The following is a 17,186-nucleotide window of genomic DNA, read 5'->3' as shown; positions in this document are numbered from 1 at the left end:
AGAAAAATTGGCAAGTGGCATTAGTTTTATTTGTGAGTTAGGTGTAAATTAGTTTCAGAATTTCTTTAACATTGATTGTGAAGTTAGGCCTACCAGTAAATGTAGCCTTTAGTCTGTATAACGCATTATTAAAGAAATAATATAAATCATTATCATAAAATGAATTGGACTTTGCATTATTTTTACTGAAAAATCCAAAAGAGCCTGTCCAACAATATAATGCTTCAGAAGTAGGATTATTTTGGTGAAACTAAATTATTAATTATTCCCATTATTTTTACCACATAACCCAAAAGAACGCGCCCAATTATAGAACACGTTACAACAATATTGTGTTTAGTAATTATTTTTCATAGAATGTTTTTTATTTGCAAACATCATAGGCATCAAGACTGAAAAAATACTACAAAGATGCGGAATCAAGTCTAATGGACATCAATAAACATTTCACCTAATTCACTAGGAACTATGAATATTTGAGATTAAGTGTTACCACTTTCATAAATAGATCGGCTAACTGTTCATCTTATAGATATACCTTCGTAAGTAAGGAAAGCTTCCACGCGTAACATTCTATACTATTGATTTAGTTGTGTACTGATGAGAGAAATTATCATTCGAAACTACAGTTATCAGCTGGTTATAGTTGGCTTTTATTTTATATAGTGTGAGTTAACACATTTTATTTTACAGTAATTTTTCAAAAAAAAAGTGGAGATACTTTGGTTTAGGGACTTGAGCTTACACACAAATGTTGAAAAACAAGTACCCTTTTTACACAAATATAAAAGGCATGTGTATAAAGATATATATATAAACGTTTGGATGTTATGCAAGGACTTAAGTTATTAAGAAATAAAGAGTCAAAAAGACGGTTAATAAAACATTGCTTTCGCTATCATGAAAGCTACAGTCATATTTCCTTAGTGAGAAAAGATAAGTGACCATTCAGAATTTCAGTAATTGGTCACGTGCACTGTCAACTCTTTTAGTGCCTTCTGATTCGATTCTCTAAGTTTTCATTATTGGACTAATTAAGCTCAAAAGCATCAATGACATACCATCATACAAGGTCCGACATACAATACAATCTGAAGTTATGATCCTAGTAAGGTTTAATAAGTGTCAAATATTGTTGAGCAGACAATCGCACACATAAAAGTACTAATGAATAGAATCATTTTTCTCGTATATACGAAACAAAAACTTTCATCTATACTCTACAGCATTGGTATTAAAATCTACTATATAATACTGGTGTTTAAGAAAATGGCATCATAAAATTGTTTTATAAAAATAAACAACAATACAATCATACAAATGCACGAAAGAAAACGTTAGAATTAACTATATCCAGTATCTTACTATTCTATTGTGTTGCATAATTAAGTGTAATTTCGAGACCCCGGTCCACGGAATATCATATTCTTAAGCACCAAGTAAAAACATAAAACAAATTTTATAGTAATTTTTTTAGACATCTGTTTATAGCAGTGGTTTTCAACCGGGGATACATGGGGTACAAAATTACTCAAACACACGCTGATTTCTGATGGCGCCACTGCGGGGATACATGATAGTGTTGAAAATTAACTAAGGGTACATTACTGTAAAAGGCTGAGAACCACCGATCTTCAACACATAGCATAGGACGAATACTGCTTAAGAAACTTATCTTTGAGAACCACCGATCTACAGAGCATAGCTTAGGATGAATACTGCTTAAGAAACTTGTCTTTAAAATCATTTCTTCGGTGAAACTGAACCTGAAGTTCAACATCAATCTTATGGTACCATAAGCAAGTTCTCCAATCTGCTTCTTCCTTTTGGTTCAAAAACTAAACTACGGGGATACTTACAGGCATCATATTTCCCCACAAAATTTCTTTTACAAACAAAACGCTGTTAGAATGTCTTTAGTCTTAAAATTAATGAATGGATTATGCCAAAGGACAAACATAAATAATTTTGGGATTTACTACATTCTTTGTCTAAAATATTCTACGTAGCAGCTAAGACTAATTTTAATGCGACAATAAAAAAGGGAAACTTTTTCATTCAAGAACTCACTTCCAGCTTTACCTTCATCATGACCTTGAAAACTCGATAGAAACTTGAATACGACCCATTTTTAACTGTCAAAATACATTCATGAGGAAATATAGCTAAAATACTAAAAAATACATAACAAATGACATTGACTTAGAGGTTATTAAAATCTATTCATATGCAAAATATGCACACTATTCTCCTCACTTCTAGACTCGCCAGTGTTTTCTTCCCGTTAAATTGACAAAAATCATATTCCTCAATTGTGCCAGAAAAAACAATCACGTCATTTCTATTAAGAGGTAATTGTGTAAAAATATTAACTTTTGCTACTAGGTTTTCGTTTTCTTTAAAATTGGGTTTATATATATAAAAAAAGGTAGTACTTGAACCTAATAAGTTTGAGAACCACTGAACTATGAGCTGTACTCATTGGCGAAAGAGAACAATCCTGAGCATTCACTCTAACAAGTACCATTCAAAGAATCCTAACGTCAAAAACAAAAGGACTGAACGATACACCTCACTAATCATAGATCAGACAGACCAGTTAATCGACCGATTTGTTTGTTTGCTTCATCCCAGTTAGTTGAAAGTAAAATTATTTTCTGGCTTTAAGAAATAGCGAATGACACCTTACGAATAAAGATACAGATAACTAGTTTGGATCAACAGATTTGACACCTTTACATCAAATAGACTTTAACAGGTAGCATAGACTTGGTAAAATTTATAACATATGGATTTAACAGACAACTTACAATTGATAACTGTACAAAGAAATGGGCTTTAACAGGCAGCTTAGACTTGGCAAAATTTATAACACGAGAATTTAACAGGCAATTTACACTTGGCACCTTTACACCGAATGGAACTTAACAAGCAACATAGCCTTGGTTAAATTTATAACACATGGATTTAACAGACAACTTATACTTGGCACCTTTACACCAAATGGAATTTAACTGGCATAGACCTGGTAAGATTTATAACATATGGATTTAACAGACAACTTATACTTGGCAACTTTACACCAAATGGAATTTAACTGGCATAGACCTGGTAAGATTTATAACACAATAATTTAACAGACAACTTATACTTGGCACCTTTACGCCAAATGGAATTTAACTGGCATAGACCTGGTAAGATTTATAACATATGGATTTAACAGACAACTTATACTTGGCAACTTTACACCAAATGGAATTTAACTGGCATAGACCTGGTAAGATTTATAACATATGGATTTAACAGACAACTTATACTTGGCAACTTTACACCAAATGGAATTTAACTGGCATAGACCTGGTAAGATTTATAACACAATAATTTAACAGACAACTTATACTTGGCACCTTTACGCCAAATGGACTTTAACAGGCAACACAGACTTGGTAAGATTTATAACACATGGATTTTACAAACAACTTATACTTGGCACCTTTACACCAAATGGGCTTTAACATACAACATAGATTTGACAAGAATTCCACTAAATGAACCAGTTATAATTGACAGCCTAAATTTACTAGGTAACTTAAACATGGCGATCTGAAATCAAATGGACTGTTTGGATGTTTTATATTGATGGTTTTATTTTTCATCTTGTGTTTGCTAGGTTTAACGTTGCATATACTATAGATTTATTAACATTTCCTTGCACTATGTACATATAAAAGTAACATACTCTTGTATACTATGTACGCCATTTTGCTGAACTCTTATTTCACTTCAATCTAACAGTTTAGATATAGCTTACACCTATATCAGTATTTTTATTGAATTTAAAGTACTTGTATGATAAGATTTTTTACAATAATTACATGTTATGTGATAGTATATTTCAGCTTTAATAATAAATTTTGCCGTACTTAGCTTTATCTTCCACTTGGGTAAAAAAAGAAGAAATAACTAATATGAATGAATAATAAATCAAATCAAAAGCGATAAGCTATCTTACCAATCGCTTCCTTGTGAACGTCGAAATTACTCTATATTTTAAATCATGAATGTTTCCAGCTTTTTGTAGGGGAGGGGGGGTCGACCATAGCGTTCGGAAATTTGAGATATTTATTTTGCAAGTCTAATATTTTTACCAGAATACTTTTAATATATTCAAATTATTTTTTGTTGTTTAACACCACTAATTATAATTGGAATATTCTGGACATATTTTTCTTTGTTTGGATATATATATAACGACTAATTCTAAATTGTTAAACAATTTACTAATTTAGTGCAATAAGATTTTTCTTTCATCAAGATGTATAATCCATACATTTTATACACTAACTTTAACACACGTGGATGTTATAAATTATCTATAACTTCGGAATTAATCATTTTACACCCAAACAAGTAGTTAAAACTACAGATTTTAAAGCATGGTGACAATAATCTTCAAAAAAGACACAATTTTAACAGGTTAAAAACAAAAAGTAATGGTTGCTTAAAACTCATAATAGGGGTTTATTTAATAAATATATTGCGACTTTTACCACGTGCGAAAATCAATCAACAAGTTTTAAATTGGAAAGAAGTACGTTCCCGGTCCAGTATGTCATTTATACATATTCAAATCTACATAGTATAACGATTATGCTTAATATTAATACATATAAAACACATTTTAAAATACTTTCCATTCTGTAAACCCAAAAATACTACTCATAGGTAATACGTAACATTTTTCAACTAATCAAAACTTTAATTTAAAGCACAGCAATATTGTCAATAATTTGTTTTTAGTTCAATAAGAAGTTTGAAGCTCAAGAGTATAGTCAAGCAAAACTAGACTATATGTCAAGTAATTTGTAGCTCTAAAATATTGGCATTGGATAACATCTCTCTTCAAAAACCGTTTACAGGCTTGAAAGTACATTAAATTCATAATTCTTTACAATAGACGACGTGCCTGTAATTATTTTAAAATCAAGATAGAACTAATATATTTAAATTGTGCTTATATATAATTTATATACACACAGGAAAAAAATTGTTAAGGGCTTAGGAATGAGGCTTTGCTAGTTTTTGTCGAAACTGCCAAAAGATGACTCTTCTTCTATCACCTCGTCCATAAAGTGACTCATTTGTTCCTCTCTCTCTTGCTCCAGTTTTTCTCTGACCTAATGATATTAACCATTGTTAGTAAATCTAGCAAAGTATATTTAAATAGTTGCCGGCTAAATCTTAAATTTGTTTTCGTGTTAAGTTTTTTTTTGATCATCATAACCATAATGACGTTGCTTGAAAACATCTTCAGTGAAACTTAACAAAATATGTTTTTATTTAAGTCAGTGATATAGTGTGTCAATTTCAAAATAGTCCAGGTTGGTGCATTACCAAACCCCATTTTGTTCAAATTCTATATCTTTGGCCATAATACGCGTGAGTTTGATGTAAAGGAGACTAACGCTCAGCGTTGTTTATTATAATTATACATATTGATACCTATCATGTAGTTAACGTTTTTCCCCATTTCTCAACGTGGTGAAATTATTAAGAGAGTAGTGTTTTACATAACAATGACACGTGTTATGTATTGCTAAAACCATATAGTACTTCGCGCAAACGTGTTATGTAGAATATTTTTTCAATAATTCGAACCATGACTTCAATAGCAACCCTTGTCGTCAATTGCCTTGATAATGGTGAACTGTACAGTACTCGAAACGTTAGAAAGTTTAAAAGTTATCTCCACGGTTGATGTCAGTATGCATAATTATGATAGGTTTTGCAATAACCGACCGATTAATCTTCAGCAAACTAAAACATAGACATTCAACAGTTCTAATGAAGTTATAAATTACACATTTTTATCCTGTGATTTAATGTTAGCTAGATGATGCACAACGTTAAAACCAAGAAAGTTTACGGGAGTAGCCCTAGAAAGTTTTAAATGTGGCGTCACGAAGATCTAGTAAATTAAAGGAGTATTTACAGTAGATTATAAATACAAAGTTTGGTTTGAATTTCGCTACACAAGGGCTATATGCGCTAGCTTCCCTAACTTAGCAGTGAAAGACTAGAAGAAAGGCAGCTAGTCAATACCATCCACAGACAACTCTTGGCTTACTATTTTGCCAACGAATAGTGGGATTGACCGTCACATTATAATGCTCCCACGGCTGAAAGGTCGAGCATGTTCGGTGACGGGGATTCGAATCCGTGACAATCAAATTGCGAGTCGAGCGCTCTAATCACCAAACCATGCCAGGCCCATAAATACAAAGAAGAGTAAGTATAGCAAACCTGTTTAGCTTGTAGCTAGTGAGCTAACGGTGAAGAGTGAATGAGTATTGTTTTCAGTCATTCATTGAAGATTTAGATCTGTTTTAATTACTGCGTATATTCAGTTACTTTATCGATTAACCATGAAATTTTACAAGTAAGTTTACTTTCAGTTAGTTGTAATAAATACCATATGTAAACATATGCCAACAAGTTTCAACGTGTATAAGCTTGTAGAAATGTTAAGAAATAAATAAACTAATTTGTTATCATACCTGTACTGGACTTCGAATTATTTTCGCTAGATAATTTAAACTGTTCAGATACCAGTGATTCTGCAGTGGGAGCAGTGTTATCACAAGTACAACACAGAAAGAAGGTCATTACATATATGGGCAAAAGTTTACACTCAAGAGTTTGTTTGTTTGTTTGTAGTTAAGCACAAAGCTACACAATGGGCTATCCGTGCTCTGACAACCACGGGTATCGAAACCCGGATTGTAGTGTTGTAAGTCCACAGACATACCGCTGGGCCACTGGGGGGCACACTCAAGAGAGAAGTGTTGAAGTGAGTGGTGAACTTTACAATCCAGGCCCAAGAACTTTAACATTGTGTATCACCCTGGGTGAAATCATGGAAATGCTTACTCATTATCTCTGAGATTATGTTTTAATGAAGAATGTAAACACTGTAAAAATGAGGGAAGCACGAGATAGTAAAGATGACCAACTTAAAGTATAACACAGTATAGTCCACAAGTGATCATGAAGAATTAATGTCATCCAACACTCAACTGAAGAATACTCAAGAAAAAGAAACAAGTTTGGAACCAATGATTCAATGGGTCAAGAATAGTGTGGAAAACCCTTGTAGCAAATAGTTGCTCCATACAGCCTAAAGACGAAGATGTATCTGGCACAGTGAGATTCATTATTGTAACAAAAAGGCTTGTTATGTTGGAAGTGGAAAGATACGTGCGGACAGAAACAACGACTTCATTTGTCACTTCCACAGTTTCTACATTCTGAAGCACTGTCATTTTCATAACCTTCCAACAGCTGGACACTTAGGTGTTAAGAAGACAATGGAGAGATTAAGAGAATGCTTTTATTGTGTTAGGTATCAGGGATCTGTAAAAATGTGGTGCAACTCCCGTAAAGTATACTGTGAGCAAAAAATGTCCATGAAAGAATTAGCACAGTCAGTTACAGCATTATTATGTTGGAGCACTACTTAGGAGTTGCCATTGATGTGTTTGCTTCTCTGTTTGAGTAACAGTAGAAATTAATACATCATGGCTATGATGAATTATTTCATCAAATAGCCAGAAACATGTAGTGTTCTTAACCAGAAACTCTAACCATGACATTTGTCAAAGAATTCAAGGTTTTAGGTGCCTATGAAACTTTGCTTAGATCATGAATCAGTCTTGTTTGTAGAAATGTTTAAAATCCTTGGATTGAAAAAGATCTGGACAATGGCCCTTTACCCATCTGATGGTATGATAGAGAGGTAAAACCAGACACTTTTAAACCAATTAGCCATTTTTATGAATGAACATTAGAAAATGTGGGGTCAAGATCTTCCATTGGAACTTAGAAGTGCCATTGGACCTTCTGTACTCACATCTAGAGAATATAGTCACTGATCAGTTTTACAGAGAATATGCAGAAAGACTAAGACACACCATTGATGTCATACATGACAAACTCCAAAGTTCACCTAATGTTTGGAAGGGTTCTTTGTTGTTCTGAACAGAATTAATGATGTGGTTTATAACATCCAGAAATACAGACATTCCAAGCCAAAGGTCATCCACCATAATCACTTTTGGAAGAATGCCAGTGAGTAATGGCCAACTGGGTAAATCCAGAGAAGGATTTGCGAGCAAAAAGTCAACCTGCCAAGGACCCCTATGAAAACCACTTCCAGAGGATCACCAAAAATATAGCTGTCACTAGATAGACTGAACTGCCTACCTGAGAAGAGCACCCTCAGCGACAGAACAGCTAGTGATGAAAAGGAATAAATGGTCATCCCATCTGCATACAATAAGTCCTAGAAGAGAAACCACCAAAAATGACTTGGTGGATGGACAGTTTAGTTTACTGTTGTTTCTTTTTGTGTGTGTATTAGTATTGTTTACAATTCAGGAAGGGAGCAGTGTTATAGGCTATATTTTCAATGTTATAATTTAGTTGTTTGCTAAAAGATGTTAATCATGATGATGATGTTAGTTCTACAAAATTCATAAATATTGTCCTAGAATACCTAGAAAATTCAAGATGTAATAATCTAGAAATTTGGTGGAACTTGGAGGAACAAGAATACACTATAAATATGAGCAATCAGTGAGTTTATGAGTTCAGTGTCAGAGAAGTTGTTCAAAGTTCAGTGTTAAAAGTGAGTTTTATTGTGTATGTTAGCAAGGAAATTCTGTAAGTTTACTTGTGAGTTAAACATACTTACTACAGTCTCTGAATTGCTGTTGAAATGTTGTTTGTGCACTTATGCCTACAACTATAAATGACAGTAGCCTGTAGCATATTTTAAGGTAGAAATAAGTTAATTTGTTATTTTTATGTTGCTGAATATCACATTATTTTTTAAAACATGATCCAAAAGAACACACTCAAAGATAAAACATGTCACAACAATATATTATGCATTGCTGACAAGGGTAGTTTGTCACATGAATCAGATGATTGGTAATTGATTTTAGGGTAGTACTCTGCCTACTCTGCAAAGATTAATCTATCTTTTCAGTGAGTCGTGTTGATGCAACATGCCAAGTGATGATCAGTGTTTTAAGGTTCAAGAATAAGTCTTTTGAGAATTATCAAAAAATGTTACAATAATATTTTCAATAAAATTACTGTGTAAATTATAAAGTTTGCAAAATCTTAACAGAAAACTAAATAAAATTTGTTGTGGTGTAACAATACACTTGCATGATACTGTGGGCTTTCTTATAAGGTTTTCAGTAAGACTTTAGTAGTCTCATTCAAACCAGGCCCTCCTTTGATCCCACACCATTTTTCAAAGATCAGGTGAGCTTTTTGGTAATACAATTGATTGAAATAAATCATTAAGAAAAAATATTTGTATTCACAGTTGTTTTCTTGCCCTTCTTTGTTGTTAAGCACAAAGCTACACAATGGGCTATCTGAGCTGTGCCCACCACAAGTATCAAAACTCAGTTTTTAGCATAATAAGCATTCAGGCTTACCACTGAGCCACAGGGGTAAGGGGTTTCTTTTTTGTGAATCAATAATGGAACTGAAAAATTCAGACCTTAAGGAATTGTTAAGAAACAAAATAGTGATGCTTGTGGGTATGTGTATCTCAAAATTTCATTAAAAACTCCCATGTCAGCAACTGCTTAACTGAGATACAGTGGAGGTCATGTGCTAGGCTTTAATTACAAAGGCAGGTTGAGCTGCTGGGATACTGTAAACATTTCTGGTGGGCCAGAGGTCGATCCAAAAAATTTTTAATTTTTTTCATAAACACTATTTAAATTGGGGGCCCAATTTCCTGTTAATTACTGATGAGTGATAAACAAGTAACTACATTACTTTTTAAAAATGATTTTTGTATGAATTAGTTTCAGTTCATGTAATTTTGTGATCATATAGGTTTATACTTTACTAAGATGGATGATAAATGTTGGATTATAAATGAAAGAATCTGCACAATGTATTTTTTATTTAATTTGTGAACTGTACGAATAGTACTAGTAGTAGTTCATATTATAAGCTATGTTTATTTAAGTGCAGCACCCCAGTCAGTTTTTCAAGAATCCCTCTCTCCTGATCTCTCTGGCCCATTTTAACTCCTAATCCACCCTTGGCTTAGATATAAATTTCTAGTTAATGATGCAATTTCCTCCAGTGTTTCAAAAATTTATGATAGGTAAATAGCCAAAGTTTTATAATAAAAACGTTTATAAGTAATAAAATTATAGACTTTTAATGTGTTCCTTCTATAAATATTATATGTTAAGTTCAAGTTCTGCTCAAAAGGTAAACTACTTTCAGTATGTCAATAAGTTTAAAACATTTCTTCATTGAAAATATCAGTAACATACATCTGCAAATAACCTAATATTACATCAATCACCATTTCTCTCTAGTGAAATAAATCTGAAACATAGTTATACACAAGTGTTAATTAACTTTCACTTTTTTATTATAGTTAAGTTTGTACCATCACCACTGAAAACACTAAATTCATGATCAATACCAAAAAAAACTATTCTACATAATTTTGTGCATATGGAATTCAATTTTGAATTTAAGTACAGAAACATTTTCAAAGTTACTAACAAACCCTCTTTCATATAAATACATTAAGAAAACTTGCAAAATACCCTGCTCAAATGTTCTCAATATAATGAATGAGAAATAAGACAAAAATGTTCAGAAATCATGTAGAAACCAAGTTTTAATTTTAGACTACCGTAGTTACTTACAAAAATATGATGGTTACACACCTTTTGTAAGCATTATCAGTTACTAACTACTTTGCACATTTACTTTCAGCATAATTTAAATCAGCAAATTAACTATCCCCATTAATCAGTAGCCAGTTACACCTACAACACATTCTTGTAACAGTATCATTAACAATCAAGCCCATGTGGGAAACACAACATTCTAATAGTGTAAGAGATGTGAAGAATGCCAGATTTATTGTACTAACAAAACAATTGAGAAAAAAGTAGCAAATAGAAATGAATTAAGACAATACAGAAACACTTTTTTAAATCCATAGTTTTTATATAGAATAACACATAATAATTATTGCAAGGTGTCCTTACGTATCATCCTTCTTTTCTTAAAACTCCAACCACTTTAGTTAACTGTACACTATACTCTTTACAAAGTGTTATATATATATACTTATATATTATTTTTCTTTTTGGAATACCCCAACCACTTCTGTGGACTAACCAATTATACTCCTTATGGTACTTATGACTAAAAGTAAAAATAATTCATAACAATGTGTCAATGATACTATATCTGCTATATCCATTGCTGATGAGGCCTTTCACCCAATACCAGTGCTCATCAGGCTGGCTGGGATATGACAGACATAGGCGTGATCGAGATGAAATTTACGTTATCAAATTGCATGAACAACACCTGCTATGATTTGAACTAGATTAAGTTGGTGAATTGAAATTTTTAATAACTTTATTTAAGTTATTTACAAATCAAATTAGGGTAGAGATTAATAAAGAAATTATTATTTATTTAATGCCAATATACTTGTTATATACTGTACATCATCTCTTTTACTAGGTATACACAAATCACTTCTGTGAACAAGAATACTCATATATTATCTCTCTCTTTTCCAATACCAAACTGCTTCTGTGGACAAGCACATTATACCCATTACAGTGTTATGTATGTGTACACCATATATATTTCAATATTTAAACTACTTCAGTGAGATCAATCAAATACAAAAATCAGTGTCAGTAATTTAAAGCATTAGCATTTACTATAGTCACTTTAAAAATAAAATGAGACATAAAGAACACAAAACATCATAGTTTGTGTCAGAAATAATACATGTACTTTATAAATATAAACTTTGATAGTGAGAAGACTGAAATCCCTTAGTTACGAGACTAAAAACCTCAGTTTGAAAACTACAAATCACATAAAAATTAAAACTTACTCCAAAAGGAATAGAAAGTAATGAGTGAAGTTCAATTTGTATACATAATGCACTGCTACCTTGACTAATCTGTCATGAGTTTATTTCATATTTTAACCTAATCCTGAAAACTACTTTTCTCAATTCAAAAATACTGATTAAAAAACACATCAGTTATTTATATATTTGTATCTAAGATAAATTGAATAAACCTAAATTTTAGTACAGTATGTCTTGTATGATATTCTAATGCTAAACTAATTTCACTGAATTTTTACACACAGACTAAAACATTTAATATAAAAGGTATAATTCCTTTAATTTTTAAGCAAACTTTAATCCACTAATGTTTAAATTAAATTAAAACAAAAATTAATGTGATATATAACAGGAAATAATTTACTTAAAATTTGACCTTTTTATATCAACAATTCAAAACAAATCAATCTCTGCTTAAAAAAAGGCAAGAAAATGTTGTCTGTTGCAGTATAAGCCACAGAAAATAACAGGAAAGCATTTAACAAAATGTAAAAATAAAAATATAGCAACAATATTGTAGACTAAGCATTAGATTCAAATACGTAACAAGCAACAGAGGTAAAGGGCAACAGTCATATATAAATAAAAATTCTAGATAATTATAATAATTAGTGCAATCACATTCAGACTGACTACAAAATACAAAGCTTGGATGATGCTTGCAAGAACCATAATTCCCTGTTAAACCACACTACAACTGAAAAACTAGTTTCCTAGGTAATGCTGTTGATCACAAAAGGAATGTTGGACACCATACACAAACTCAAGGTTGCAGATATAATGCTTGGGGTTTCTGGTGGTGAAAAATTCAGGCAAACAAAATTAATAGAAAGCTTGCATAAAAAAGTATAAAATAATAAACATTTCTTACAAAAATTGATGCAACTTGGATTAAAATTGAATGGAAACAAAAAACACTAAACTGTACAAACAGAGCAACACTAAATGTCAAACTGTCTCACGACAATTAAAGCAAGAAATATTTCAGAACTAAACAATAATTAAATAAGCTCAATTTAGGGAAAATTATGATAATTTAATATGAAAGCATAGTGCCAACTTTCAAATTATGATCTCTTTGAAAGAGCTTGAATTTAAAGTTTGATAACTATAGCCAACATATCTTTTTTTGCAAGTATGTGTTTTTCTACAAAACATTAAGAGAAGGTTAAGAATGATAAAATTTTGAATTTTTATGAACCTACAAGAGAAATAGATGTTTAAGTCAAAATTTAGATTAAAACTAAAATGTAAACAACATCTTCTGTAGGTTAAGCACAAAACCAGTGATATTAAAAAAGTAAGCTTCAATAATAAACATACTATAGACTACAAAGGTTGAGTACATTATATTAAAACCATTTTGGAGCCTCACCAACTTATTACAGCCTTATGTTGCCTTGTCTAGTCATGCTCTACCTACCAATCAATGGCAGCTCACAGTTAATATTGAGGAGAAGGATGGCAATATTTTAACCCTACTCCCCAAAAATAGAGACCAGTAAAACAGGTACTTAATTTAGGCATCTAAACTTATTTATAATTGCAAACATGTTAGTAACATTGTCATAGCAGACAAAGCCTAACTACTGTTCAAACTGAAAACTGTGAAATAGCCTCCAAATCATGATAAATCATCACAATTTATAACCAACTGAGTCACTAAACATCATTTAATGAAACTCACTTTTGTTTATATTCCTGAAAATGCTAAATAATCATTGAATTTGTACCAGCCCTTGAACACCACATCCTTGTGAAGCTTGCATGCTCCTTGTGGTTACAAACATTTCTTAAAATTATTTTCATTGGTTGTTTTTTAAAACCTAGATTCTGACTTACTCCATTAGCTGTGTCATCAGCCTCAAAATCCTTGTTTTACTCAGTAAGAAGGCTCGGCACAACTACTCTGTACTCCATGAGATGTCACCTTGATGATTGACAGTGTGACAAGAAGATTCTTGAGCATTTTGCTACAAAATGATGCAGTTTTTCAAGAACTTTATGCCCAAAACAAAGAAAATATAGGTATTGATATAAAAGACAAGAAATATTTTATTAATTCAAAATTTTTATGGAGGCATGACCTCCTTTTCTTCATCTGAAGAGCTGCCACTGCTGCCAACCATGCATCTTGACAATAGACTTACAGCATTGTTTCCATTGCAAAAGGCTTCTTCACAAGGCTACCATGTTTGAAGCACACTCCTATAATATATACAGTGTACAAGGATAATGGTTTTTCCAGTGCCCATTTCAGTGATTTGACTGCATAGAAACCCATAGGTTCTGTGTCGAGCAATTTGTTCAGCATGAATATCTGTTTTATTTTCCAGTTGTTTGAGACATGCAACAGTTGAATGGATATGTCATGAACACAACTTTTGTATACGTGACTGGTGGGACTCTTCCAGACAGAGATAATTTTTGATTATGTTGTTGTACTGTTGCCTGGGACACATGGATGGCTTTTGCCACTGATCTCTGTGATTATGGATTTTCACCTGTTACAAAACACCATATTTTACTTACCATGGCTGGAGTACAACTTGTTGCAAATCGTTTCCTGGATAGTCCTGGTGCCCCAAGTTGATACATATTCCTTTGGTTTTTAATGCCTTTAAGTACAAGAGATACCATAGTCTTGGAAATTTTAAATCCCAATTTAAACACATCTAAGTGTATGAATTTTTTGTGTTGATACTCTTCCCAAAAGTGATAAATTTTTGGTTGCATCATGCCATTCAACAACAATTTTATATCACCGTGTTTGTCATGTGATTTGTTGAGTAGTATATTCAAAATTGTTTTAATATAATGTACTCAGTCTTCTCTAAACGATAAGTAAAAAACAAAATGCCTAGATATGTCATCTAGTAGTACATTTTGCTACATGATAACTTAGAAATAAAACACATAGATATGTTATCTAGCAGTATATTTTGATGTTATTATCTTAAGTTTCACTAGTTGTTAGTATTGATTTTTATCACTATAAAGTTCAGGCGCCAACCTCAGATGAGTAATCCTCAATGTTCTGACATTACTATCTTATCCCTTTCTATTTTAATTTTTTTTTAGTAGCATCTAGTTTCTCATAACTGTTTCTAGATTTAAATGGAGTTTAGGTGATGTGGGCTGGAGCATATTAATTCCATATGTTATTTAGCTTGAAATTACAGATTGAATCTGTTAGACAGTGCATCAATATTGGTGTGTTAGTCAACCTTACTTCTGCAATACCTCTCCCACAGGACAAATTTTACCATTCTCACTTGTTCCATGGTTTTATTTGCATTAATATGTGTCAAATGTGTCATACTTTAACAAAAGTATGAAGACGTTGTTTTATTATGCCATCTTCCCTTTAGATGATAAAATGAAAATATCCAGTTTACATATATTAGTTTTGGGTTCCAATTTAAAGCTTTCCATCAGGTATTATTATAGAATCCTCATAATATCTGGTATTTTCTAAAGGTAATTATTTCTCTGATTTTCCTTTTAAAGACATAATTCATTTTTCATTAATGATAGATTGTAATTTGATTTAAGTTGCAACTTTATGTTTCTCTCAACAAAAGGAAAAGAAATTAACAACTACTTTTAAACCATGCTTATCTTACAAAATTAGTTAGATGATCTTGGCACATGAAAGAAGGCAAACGAAAATTATACAGCAAACTGCATATTTAAGATTATACCTACTGATAATCTTACACAGTAAGTTTATGTATTATATTTTAACTGAGCTGGATAACTATTTAGATAATATTTCATGCACAGGTATAGGTAAGAGTTAAATGTGTAGTTATATGTATATTAAAGTATAATTTTAAACAAAACTATTTACAAAATGTGAATAGACAATAATTAGTGTTTACAATAATACATTTTCTAGTACTTCTCCCACCTAAGACTTAAATCCTTACTCTGATTGCATTGCTGTCTATTTCAAGTAATGCAACCAGACATGTAACAGTTACAGGTTAATGAAAACCCTGATCTAGTGGTATAATATCAAGTACCGAGATTTTACAAATAGAGAGCTAGGTTGCATTTTTTTTGGAACACAGATTCAAAGTAGCAAAACTCACCTCTCCAGTCAAGATAGAAATTCGACCATCTTCTTTTGGATCCAACTTGCATGTTTCTTGTTCTATGTCATCAAGTGATGGTTGTCTCATAGCAACAAATAGGTTTCGTTTACTAACTGCATCCAAACTAGTCCCACGTCGCAGAGGAGCACGATGAATTTGATGGTTATTGTCCTCATACAATTTTACAATACTGTGCCTAAGAGAAAGCATAAAAATTATACATTTTTTTAGTTTTAAGTGAGATATTAATAAAGAAAGAAAAAATATTTCTTCAGTAGAAAGTCTGCAACCCTATATCACTATATGCATATAGTACAAAAAATTTTTGTTTGGCAAAAAAATCAAGTATACTAATATGTGCTGCTGCTTGTTACTGAAATTTTTAAGTTACCGACCTTAAAATTTAACATTACTTGTATGATATATGGGCAGTTTGTAATTGTTATTTGTAATAATATATATGATCCTTTGATTTCACCAATACTTTCAACTTTAGAGTTCGTTACATCTCACACTGCTTATGTTAAAGTCATACGTACAACCCATGCAACTAATTACCATTTAAATTAACTTTGCACCAATCCAGTTTTTATATTTGACTTTGAACTGTATAACAAGTTTAGTCTTAGCAAAGTATGTAAAATAAAAATGTTATACCTTTCATTAAAATATTTGTTAATTTAATTTTTCCCCCCTTTTTTTGATTTGTTTGTTTTTAACCCTCTCCAGATGGGTCACGGGTCAAAGGCCATGTTATCGCGTTTGTTGACTCATATTCAAAATTTTATTGAACTACTATTTCATGAATTTATGTCAATAACTTTGGTATGAAACTGTAGATTGTAATTCAAATTTTAGTATTATACATTATTTAATTTCTTAATTTAAAAGTAAATATTAAAAAACAGTTAAACATCGAGTTTTGTGTGTCACGTGGTATGTTGAATGCAGCACTGGCTCAAATTACATGTTTGTAATGTCAAAATACTAAGTCTATAGTTTCATACGAATTAGGAACTGAAATTACCAATATAAAATAAGAACCTCCTATCTTTTCTCTTTACTGATATATCACTCATGTAATGAATCAA

General features: G+C 31.6%; 1 protein-coding gene across 9 annotated transcripts in view; it reads right to left on the bottom strand.

The window, feature by feature from the left end:
• Nucleotides 1-629: 629 nt before the first annotated feature.
• The window catches only part of LOC106478186 (trifunctional nucleotide phosphoesterase protein YfkN-like), a 61,829-nt gene continuing 45,272 nt past the window's right edge, over nt 630-17,186 (bottom strand). For 4 of the 9 annotated variants that reach the window (XM_022381728.1, XM_022381730.1, XM_022381729.1 and 1 more), the window contains exons 13-14: nt 16,093-16,291; nt 630-5,177 (exon numbers count right to left, since the gene is read on the bottom strand). In XM_022381728.1, the coding sequence (XP_022237436.1) occupies nt 5,076-5,177; nt 16,093-16,291 (301 nt within the window). In that variant the 3' untranslated portion in view covers nt 630-5,075. Of the gene's footprint in view, nt 5,178-10,331; nt 12,789-16,092; nt 16,292-17,186 lie in introns of those variants that run through there. The other 5 variants (XR_002609846.1, XR_002609847.1, XR_002609849.1 and 2 more) reach the window with 5 other exon arrangements.

Source organism: Limulus polyphemus, unplaced genomic scaffold (genome assembly GCF_000517525.1).
Source record: "Limulus polyphemus unplaced genomic scaffold, Limulus_polyphemus-2.1.2 Scaffold187, whole genome shotgun sequence".
Lineage (NCBI taxonomy): Eukaryota > Metazoa > Arthropoda > Merostomata > Xiphosura > Limulidae > Limulus > Limulus polyphemus.
This window is presented reverse-complemented; position numbering and strand designations above follow the sequence as displayed.